Source organism: Brassica napus, chromosome C5, assembly GCF_020379485.1.
Source record: "Brassica napus cultivar Da-Ae chromosome C5, Da-Ae, whole genome shotgun sequence".
Taxonomy (NCBI): domain Eukaryota; kingdom Viridiplantae; phylum Streptophyta; class Magnoliopsida; order Brassicales; family Brassicaceae; genus Brassica; species Brassica napus.
The window spans coordinates 54364367-54374946 of record NC_063448.1 but is presented as its reverse complement, the minus strand read 5'-3'; the positions used below and the strand labels follow the sequence as shown (position 1 = coordinate 54374946).

The window sequence follows — 10580 nt, the reverse complement described above, 5'->3', positions numbered from 1 at the left end:
TCAGTAACATATGATGAATGTCAAAGAGGTTTGGAACTTTGTTTTCTCCCTTTCTCTAAAAATTAAAGATTTTATAGTAGTTAGTCCACCAATTTAGGGAGTATTATAAATTTTTACTAAATTAGTTGACAAAAAATTAGAACGATGCTTATGTACCGTGAAAGAGAGTTTAATATACATTTAATACAAATGTAGAATGTGTTTAAGTTTTTTTAAAACAACACTAAAGATCATAGGTTTCAGTATATTGAACATTTATCAAAAAATTCAATATGTTCGTAGGGTTAGTTAACACATAGATTTTGAGAAAAATCAAAAATATGAAAATATTGTTTTAATGCATAGTTGCGTCATTCACTAACATATGATGAATATCAAAGAGGTTTGTAACTTTTGTTGTCTCCGTTTCTCTAGAAAATAACGATTTTATAGTGGTTACTCAACCAATTTAGGGATTATTATGAAGTTTTACTAAATTAGTTGACAAAAATTAAAAAGATGTCCATGTACCATGAAAGAGAGTTTAATATACATTAATATAAATGTAAAATGTGTTTAAATTTTTTTAAACAACACTAAAGATCATAGGCTTCTGTATATAGAATATTTACTGAAAAACTCAATATTTTCATATGAGTTCACACATAGATTTTGAGAAAAAATCAAAAATTTGAAAATATTGTTTTACTGCATAGTTGCATCCTTCACTAACATATTATGAAGGTCAAAGAGGTTTGTAACTTTTGTTGTCTCCGTTTCTCTAGAAAATAGTGATTTTATAGTGGTTAGTCCACCAATTTAGGGATTATTATGAAGTTTTACTAAATTAGTTGACAAAAAGATTAAAAAGATGCCCATGTACCGTGAAAAAGAGTTTAATATACATTAATATAAATGTAGAATGTGTTTAAATTTTTTTAAACAACACTAAAGATCATAGGCTTCAGTATGTAGAATATTTACTGAAAAACTCAATATTTTCATACGAGTTCACACATAGATTTTGAGAAAAATTCAAAAATTTGAAAATATTGTTTTAATGCATAGTTTCATCATTCACTAACATATTATGAAGGTCAAAGAGGTTTGAAACTTTTGTTGTCTCCGTTTCTCTAGAAAATAGAGATTTTATAGTGGTTTTTTTTTTTTGTGCACCAATGTTTTCATTAAGAGATTCAAACCGTTACAAGAATAAAAACAGCATCGTACAAACCACGATGTGCGAACTGATCAAATAAAACCCCGACATTTAGTTCAAAGGAATACAAGGATAGATACACAAACTTAAAAAAGTTTGATAAAACATTATGAAAGATATAGAAGTTGCCACCTACGATCAAATCTAAGGAAGACTCAAACCGTACTTCTAAATCTTCAAGTAACACACGATTAGTCACAATAGCATATGACGTCGCAACACCTTCCAAAACCTCGACTCTCATCGGAGAGAGGGTCGTTGTATCTACCGGCCCCAAGTGGACCATCACATAAGATAACAAACGGTTAGGAAATTGGTAACTTTTCCCGGTTAACACCGGAAGAGGATCACCTCTTGTAAAGAGGGATTTTGATGGAACAATTCTCTCCTTGGAGAAGGAGGATGTGGATAACGATCTCTCTCGGCCCTGACGAGAGGAAGTTTGAATGAACTTAACCAAAATGGTTAAAGTTACTGGGCTGTTTGAGACAAGCTTTAGTCTTTCTGAATTTTGAACCAAAGGAGTGCTTGAGCTTGTGAATGTAGTAGTCATGGATGGTTGCTTGATGAGCGATATGACCTCCGTCCAAAGACCAGAAAAATCAACAGGAAACTTCGCTTGTACTTCCCTGCTGCATAACAAATAACACTCGTTGATGCTTTTGGACAGACCAAGCAAATTTAGCTTCCCCATGAAGCTTTGTTCTGATCCAGACTGAGGATATTGAATGTGAGGCTGGAGCATATCAATCTCAGGTGGGTAGTAACCTGGAACAAGGTCAGGGGGGTCTGGTGGATCCGGTGGTGGAAGCGGCTCCGATGGTGACATGGCCCAGATGAGAAGAGCTTTGGCTTTTAACACCGACGGGATTGAAAACATGAGAAGTGAAGGATACCATTTAGTCGATGGTCTGAGATTGGAAGTCAAAGTCAACTGCGTAGTTTTGGTTACAGATCTTCCCGGAGAGGGAGAAAGGTCCCTGAAGCAGAGAGAACAACTAGAGGGAAAAACACCAGTGGGACAACAGAGTTTAGAAACGCAGGAGACGAACCGCGACGGGACACCATTTTTGGAGTATAAGATTTCAGATCCGACGGTTGATAGATAGTTGAGCTTGAGCTCCGGCGGGTCTGCCTGCGTTTGTGGAGAAAGATTGCTCGGTTGCAACAGTTGAGTCTTCTCGAGCAAGAGAGAGCAAATAACTGTCGGAGGAACCAGGTCGAAAGATGAGTACGGGAGCAGGTAAATAGACTCGCTTGAGAAACCCATGGGAGCATGACCGTTACAGCGGAAAAGATCTTGTCGGCGTAACAGGCCACCGGCAGAAGGCGAGACATGATTCTTCGAGAGAGCTTGGCGTGACCCGAGAGATAAGAACGATGCACTGATTGGAACGGAGCCCAGGTCGGAGTCAGACCACCGAAGGCTACCGTTCATATTGAACGTTTTCCGACGGCGCCTCGAAACCTGGGCCTGAGAGGTTTTGAAATTAGGGCGAACTCAAAAGCTTTTACTGTTTTTGGGGTATTATGAAGTTTTACTAAATTTTACTAAATTAATTGACATAAAATTAAAACGGTAACTATGTACCATGAAAGAGAGTTTAATATACATTAATTCAAATGTAGAATGTGTTTAGAAATTTTAAAACAACACTAAAGATAACAGGCTTCAGCATATAGTACATTTACAGAAAAATTCAATATTTTCGTAGGAGTTGTTATCACACAGATTTTGAGAAAAATTCAAAAATATCAAAATATTGTTTTAATGCATAGTTTCTTCCTTCACTAACATATAATGAAAGTCAAAGGGGTTTGGAACTTATGTTGTCTCTATTTCTCTACAAAATAGATATTTTAAAGAGGTTAGTCCACCAATTTAGAGAGTATTATGAAGTTTTACTAAATTAATTGACAAAAAATAAAAACGATGCCCATACACCATGAAAGATAGTTTAATATATATTAACACAAATTTAGAATGTGTTTTGAAATTTTAAAATAACACTAAAGATCATAAGCTTCAGTATATAGAGCATTTACCGTAAAATTCAATACTTTCGTAGGGTTACACATAGATTTTGAGAAAAAAATCTAAAAATAAGCAAATATTGTTTTAATGCATAGTTGCATCCTTCAATAATATATGATGAAGGTCGAAGAGGTTTGGAACTTTTGTTGTCTCTGTTTCTCTAAAAAATAGCGATTTTATAGTGGTTATTCCACCAATTTAGGGAGTATTATGAAGTTTTACTAAATTAATTGACAAAAATTTAAAACGATGTCCATGTACCATGGAAGAGAGTTTAATATACATTAATATTAATACAAATGTAGAATGTGTTTAGAAATTTCAAAACAACACTAAAGATCATAGGTTTCAGTATATAGAACATTTACCGAAAAATTCAATATTTTTCGTATTACCGAAAAATACACATAGATTTTGAGAAAAAATCAAAAATATGAAAATACTGTTTTAATGCATAGTTGCATCATTCACTAACATATGATAAAGGTCAAAGAGGTTTGGAACTTTTTTTGTCTCCGTTTCTCTAGAAAATAGCTATTTTATAGTGGTTTGTAATCTAGGGAGTATTATAATTTTTTTCTAAATTAATTGACAAAAAATTAAAACGATGTTCATGTACCATGAAATATAGTTTAATATACATTAATACAAATGTAGAATGTGTTTAGAAATATAAAAACAACACTAAAGATCATAGGCTTCAGTATATAAAACATTTACCGAAAAACTCAATATTTTCGTAGTGGTTAACACGTAGATTTTGAGAAAAATTCAAAAATATGAAAATATTGTTTTAATGCGTAGTTTCATCATTCACTAACATATAATGAAGGTCAAAGAGGTTTGAAACTTTTGTTATCTCCATTTTTCTAGAGAATAGCGATTTTATAAGTGTTAGTCTACCGATTTAGAGAGTATTATGAAGTTTTACTAAATTAATTGATAAAAAATTAAAACGATGCCCATGAAAGAAAGTTTAATATACATTAATACAAATGTAGAATATGTTTAGAAATTTCAAAACAACACTAAATATCATAGACTTCAGTATATAAAACATTTACCGAAAAACTCAATATTTTTGTAGGGGTTAACACATAGATTTTGAGAAAAAATCAAAAATATGAAAATATTGTTTTAATGTATAGTTGCATCATTCACTAACATATGATGAATGTCAAAGAAGTTTGGAACTTTTGTTGTCTCAGTTTCCCTAGAAAATAACGATTTTATAGTGGTTAGTCCACCAATTTAGGGAGTATTATAAATTTTTACTAAATTAATTGATAAAAAATTAAAACGATGCACATGTACCATGAAAGATAGTTTAATCTATACTATTAAAGCAAAATTCCTACTAACATTCTACCATTGATTTTTAACTTTTTTACAATGATATGCCTTTGTATTTAATTTTAATATAATTATTATTTATCTAAAATAGATAACTGAATATTTCCTATATTTATGGTAACTAATATTTCCATATTTTTGTAAATGGTAATAATTTTAATTTCTATGCAATCTATACTTTTTATTTAATTTAAAGATTTAATATTCTAACCGTTGATGGTGATAATAGAATAAGTTTTATCTGATATATTTTTAAATTAAATGTAATTCTTTTCTAATGATGTTACATAAATTTCATAAATATATGCGCTTACAAAACTAACATTTCACATAAATCCTAATTAACAATTTATAATTATCTTTAAATTAATATTTAAAAACTTAAAATAAAGTTAATTTTTCTAAACAAATATATGATTAATAAGTAGACATTTTTACAATTTACGTTTTTAGATTTATTTCATCGAATATACAAAATATTTATCAAGTAAAAACAGGTTAAACAAATAAATTTTTTATTTCTATTATGAACTAACAAACATGTTAATAATTTCACTAACTAAACTAATCCCGTGCTTTTCAAAATCTACTATACATTATGCAGAATTTGCAAGGGGAACTGAAACAGCATGGAGTTCTAGTTCAAAATGTGAGAACGGGAAGGCGTCTCTGTGAAAATGAGAAAAAGATTTAAAAAAAGAGACTAAAGGGGTGTTCCGAGAATCGAACTCGGGACCTCTCGCACCCGAAGCGAGAATCATACCACTAGACCAAACACCCTACGTCGGTTACCCATTAACATTAACACCCAAAACTAACTTCACCATTGTGCTGCCTTTCTATATGTTTCTTCATCAATTCGAATCATCACCAGTGCTTTCCTCTCATTCATCGTCTTCTGATCTCCAATGGCTTCTAGCAACACCGTAAGCTTATGCTTCATCCTCTGCTTAGATACGATTCTGAGATTGATTTTGTGTGTGTTTGGTTCGAATTGTGTAGACTCCAGGGGTTGATAACACGTTCAGGAAGAAGTTCGATACGGAAGAGTATCGGGAACGTGCACGTAAACGCGAAGAGAAGGTTTTGGGTTCTTTCTTCCAAAGTTCAGATTTTTACAATCTCTGATTTGTTCAATTTTATTGAAAAGGGGTTTTTGTTTGTGGATTGCAGGAGGCGGATCGGTCTAAATCTCAGCGTAGGGTTTTACTTCTCTGATTCAGTTTATGATCAAAGTTTTGATTTTTATTTTTTTTTTGTTTGTTTTTGGCAGCTAAAGGTCCTCCTGTGCAAAGAGCTCCTTTGAAGCATAGAGATTATCATGTGGACCTAGAGTCTCGCCTGGGCAAGACCCAGGTGAGTTTCATCTCTCTCTCTTAGCCCTCTTTTATTGTGTTGTAGTTGTATTGGATTGTGTAGAAGTTTGCAAGCTTAGCTTTTTGTTTTATCCTTAAGATAAAGAACTTATGGATGTAACATTTATCTATCTACCTGCTCTTGGACTACTTAGGTGAGTTACGGATGATGAGATCCCTTACCTTGGGTCTCTTTTATATGAGAAGTCCCACTCTAAGAGGTTTTTGACTTGGAATGTGTTAAACTTGTATTGAATCCTTGTTGAGAGTAGCTGGTGTTTTATTTGGATTATACAAGTTTGGTAGCTCAGTTCTTATATTCCATGGAAAACAGATGAAGGGTTGTGAATGATTAGCAACTATCTTGTTTACTGTTATAGGGATGGCATTGATGCTTGAGTTGGTTATTGCGCAAGTGTTTTTTATATATAAAAGAGCTGAATCAAAATTAGCTGGTTTGGTTATCAATTTAGTTAATGTATTCTTCTGATTTGGAAATTTTGTCAACTTTTGAGGGCTTCTCGATATTCTAATGCTCTTGTTGTTTGTATCACCAGGTTGTTACACCGGTAGCGCCTCTAAGTCAGCAGGTAATGGCTGTTTCTAGCTTAATTCGCGTACATGACCTTAAGCAAAAAAAAAAAAAACTGGTGATCCACATGGTTATCTGCTAATGAATCTTTGTATTCTTCACACAGGCTGGTTATTTCTGTCGCGTTTGTGACTGTGTTGTTAAAGATTCAGCTAACTACTTGGATCACATTAATGGGAAAAAACGTATGTTGTGCCTCTTTACTCGGATTCAATTCTTAACTCTGAAGCCACTAAATTGTTGGATGGAATATTCAGTCTGTTTGCAGTTTGTACTGAAGTAGGTGGGTTTGTTTTTGTTTCATACAGATCAAAGAGCGTTGGGAATGTCTATGCGGGTGGAGAGATCGTCTCTTGAACAAGTAAACTTCTTCTCTCATATGCATTGTATATAATGCTTTCATGGGGTTTCACATATGACATGAAGTGGCTCTTGTTTGAATGCATTAGGTACAGGAGCGGTTCGAGGTGTTAAAGAAACGGAAAACGCCAGGAACTTTCTCAGAACAAGGTAAGACCTCTGAGAGAAACCTTCTTGTAGTTAAGTAGCCTGCTGCATAGTAGAATTCAGATAACTGATTTTGATCATGAACTGGAAACAGACCTGGACGAACGGATCCGGAAACAGCAAGAAGAAGAGGAGGAACATAAACGGCTGCGGCGGGAGAAAAAGAAAGAGAAGAAGGTAAGTTTCTATATATAAATGTCTCCTTGAGCTCCCTTCTTGCTTTTTTTTGTTATTTCTTTGATTGGTTATTATGATTGGCTTTTGGAAATTTGACTTATGGTTTCTCAAAATTTCTGGATTCAGAAAGGGAAGGTGATAGAGGAGGAGCCTGAGATGGACCCTGAGGTTGCAGAGCTGATGGGATTTGGGGGCTTTGGATCTTCCAAAAAATCATGAGGATCATCATTTAATCATTTTGTGTCTCTTATGTTGTAACGTTTTTGATCCAAAAGTTTGATACATTGTAATCTAACATCGCATAACGACATCTTTTGTTTCATTATGACTAAGAAAAACAATTTGCATCGTATAACTCTCTTTTAGAGGCTCTGACAAAAGCGTTATTTACATATTACTGACTACAGTTAACTCTGTGACCTGAGACCCATTGTGTCACATAAAACATCTCAGCTTCTAAGATAGTCTTAGTTGTATTATTGTGATGTATACATGGAATGTTATTATTGGTACATTGAATTATTTTATTTATTTGGATTGAATAAATTGTACAAAATTCATCTCCATACATTAAAAAAAAAAAAATCATCAGATTTTGCAAGCACTATAAATTAATGGTCCACAAATAAAACAATCTCCCAAACTAGGGTGCAACTGCATTACAACCGCCAAGGGGTACTGGAAAAGAAAATTAAAGAAAAACTTGAGGAAGAACTTACTAGGAAGATGAAGCAGAGAAAGAGGAAGCTAAATCTCTAATAATATACAGAATTATATCTACGAATCAGGAGGCAGTGAACCATTGATGTTGTTGAAGCATTGATTACAATAACATTCTCCGTTGGTCTGAAACTGACGTATGCATTTCATGTTCTGTATCACTTCTTCTTGAGCTAAGATGACTTGTAGATACGGTCCACGTAACTCACCTGTGTTACTCGTGTGGCGATCGTCTGGGATCATCGGATTGTTAAAATGTGACTCGCTAATAATGTACCTTCCCATGTTGATATGCTGAGATGATGGATGTGTAACTTGCATCCCAGGTAATTGACTCATAGTTTCATCCTGGTGATCGTCTTGAAAAATTGGGTTCATTTGATTATTCGGGCAGAACTCAGTTGCCATGTTGAAGTTTACGTTCTCCACTGGCACATGACCAAGTCCTATAAAAATGGCAAACTTTTTAGATAGAATAAATATAAAAAGATGACAAAATAACATAGTGATAATTTTTATGTAAACATGATTAATTAAAGAGTAAAATGAATAATTTATACCAAATCCAAAATTCTTAACCTAATCCATTCTCTGAATAATAAAATTTAAACCCTAATAACTAAAATCAAACATAAAAACGTTTTTATCTTGTTTAATGCATATACTAAGATAAAATGATTTGCGTATAAGGTTCAAAGTTAAGTACCTTGAGGATAGTGATGATTGCCGTTGATGCCAGGTGTTCTGCTGTTTCCGTAGGGACACAAGTTGCTATTATCATTGTTGTTACTGTTTCCATTATCGAAGTAAAGAGAATGTGGTAGAGTTGGGAAATTGGCTTTGGCGAGTTTTGACCAGAAGCTAACGGCGGACACAAGCTTCTCCAAGTTCATCTTCAGATCTCCAGGGGAAATATGAAGTGTATGTCTCCTGTTATATATATATATATATAAACATGAGGCTGTAAATAAGTGGATTTCAATATGGTGCTAAAACAAAATAAAAGGGTCAAAGATATAGAATATGAAACCTGTATTTAGAAGCAGATTGACCTGGGGTAAAGTCTTGATCCAACTGTTCCCATTGAGTGTGCTTTCCTCGCTGTGGATCAGCCTCCAAGAAGAACGTTGGACACTTTCCCAACTGAAAAAAACATCTCACAGTCATTAGGCTCAAGATTTGAGATAAAATGTGTAAACGATATGATATATATATATATATATATAAGAAGTGTTGTATACTACCTCGACTTCTAGTGTTCCTGTTTCATTTTGTGGAGGATAACTAGCTCTAAAAGACAAGACATCAGACCATTGCATCTCAATCTTTCTCTTAAGTTTTGAATCTTCATCGAGAATCTCCCACATAAGTCTCCTCTTTGCAAAGTAGAATTTGGCCTTAAGATCATCAGGGTAGACCGACTTGTGAGTCCATTCACCAATTATGATCTTGGAGATTTCGAAATTCATAGCCTTTAGTTTTTCAGTAGTTGTAGGAGTGTCATGAGTCGTTAAGGTCTTTGTGTTCTCTGTGGAATAAAGTTGCTTTTGCCTTTCTTCTTGAAATTTGGATTCAATTTTGTTGAAATGTTCCTGAGTTGGTGTGTAAGTCAAGTTTAAAGGTGGATATAGACCCTGAAAAAAAAAAAAAAACAAAAAAAAATTATAGAGAGTAAATCATAAATTTATACAAGTATATTAAAAACTAAGATAAATAGGTAAGACAAATATATACCATAAAACATAGTTTCTAAGTTAATGTTAGAATATATGAAAGAAGATAATACATAATTAAAAGAATAAAGTGTAAAAAATAAACATCACAAAGATTGAAAGTGGTTTACAAAGAAGTTACATTTACGGATAAATAAATATTTTGTTCCTAACTAAAATAATAAATTATAATATAATTAAATAAACACAAGATATACAAGAGTAATCTTGTTCAATATTCTATTAAGAGATAACTCATAGAAACTAGATTTGATAAGTTCTTTCTCAAAAAAAAAAAAACTAGATTTGATAAGTTTGGATGAGTCTCTCTAAATAAGATTTGATAAAGATGACTAAACTACAAACCTCAGTTCATACAGAAAAGTTACATACCTCTTGGACCAGGGTGTCTTCGCCTCCCAAACCTACAAACCAGATCGGTGTTGCTCCATGGAATTCATCAGGGAGATTATTAGCCATCTGTCATAGAAAATTTAAAGTCTATGAGCAGTTGCAAACTTTTGTTGTGAGTGGACATAAAGGCTATATACAAAACCAATAACTTAGATAGTTAGATTAGAGAAACAAATTTGTAATATTTTAGTAAAAAAAAGCAATTTGTAATGATTTAAAACCTAAATCCTGACTGTCCTCCAGATCAGGGAAAAATCATAAAATATATCTGAAAACGCTGCATAGAAGAACAAAGATAGAGTACGAGAGACATAGCGGATCATAAAACATGAGGAGACGGCAATAACCAAGTAGAAACATATAGTAATAATGCATAGGAAGAGCAAAGCAAGTAGAGAGACCTCTGGAGTTATTTGGCTAGGGCCACCTTGAGATTCTTCTCCCCATCTATTCATCATCGAATTATATCAATCAAAACCTCTCAGGTTTTGTTTTGGCTCTGCTTTAGGTTTCTCAC

The 10580-nt window shown here is 33.3% G+C and overlaps 2 protein-coding genes and 1 non-coding gene across 3 annotated transcripts; 1 reads left to right on the top strand and 2 right to left on the bottom strand.

Moving 5' to 3' along the window:
- Positions 1–5294: 5294 nt before the first annotated feature.
- TRNAP-CGG lies at positions 5295–5366 on the bottom strand. The gene has a single exon. It is a non-coding gene; the product is annotated as a tRNA-Pro (tRNA).
- An 18-nt stretch (positions 5367–5384) lies between these two features.
- On the top strand, positions 5385–7569 carry LOC125587962 (zinc finger matrin-type protein 2-like). Its single transcript, XM_048759432.1, has 10 exons — positions 5385–5512; positions 5589–5669; positions 5760–5784; positions 5860–5942; positions 6499–6531; positions 6640–6718; positions 6842–6894; positions 6983–7043; positions 7135–7217; positions 7344–7569. Exons 1-10 carry the CDS (start codon positions 5495–5497, stop codon positions 7434–7436), a joined length of 609 nt encoding a protein of 202 aa, XP_048615389.1. The 5' UTR covers positions 5385–5494; the 3' UTR covers positions 7437–7569.
- Positions 7570–7775: 206 nt separating this feature from the next.
- Positions 7776–10580, bottom strand: BNAC05G46040D. Its single transcript, XM_013840408.3, has 6 exons — positions 10465–10580; positions 10043–10129; positions 9182–9571; positions 8968–9080; positions 8644–8867; positions 7776–8383 (listed from the first exon to the last, which is right to left on the bottom strand). Exons 1-6 carry the CDS (start codon positions 10519–10521, stop codon positions 7995–7997), a joined length of 1260 nt encoding a protein of 419 aa, XP_013695862.3. The 5' UTR covers positions 10522–10580; the 3' UTR covers positions 7776–7994.

Coding starts and splice junctions, on each gene's coding strand:
- BNAC05G46040D (XM_013840408.3), bottom strand. CDS start 10,521: ATGATGAATAGATGGGGAGAAGAATCTCAAGGTGGCCCTAGCCAAATA. Junction 9,572..10,042: donor AAGACACCCTGGTCCAAGAG/GTATGTAACTTT, acceptor TTTTTTTTTCAG/GGTCTATATCCACCTTTAAA. Junction 8,384..8,643: donor CAATCATCACTATCCTCAAG/GTACTTAACTTT, acceptor CCATTTTTATAG/GACTTGGTCATGTGCCAGTG.
- LOC125587962 (XM_048759432.1), top strand. Junction 5,943..6,498: donor CTCGCCTGGGCAAGACCCAG/GTGAGTTTCATC, acceptor TTGTATCACCAG/GTTGTTACACCGGTAGCGCC. Junction 7,044..7,134: donor AGGAACTTTCTCAGAACAAG/GTAAGACCTCTG, acceptor AACTGGAAACAG/ACCTGGACGAACGGATCCGG.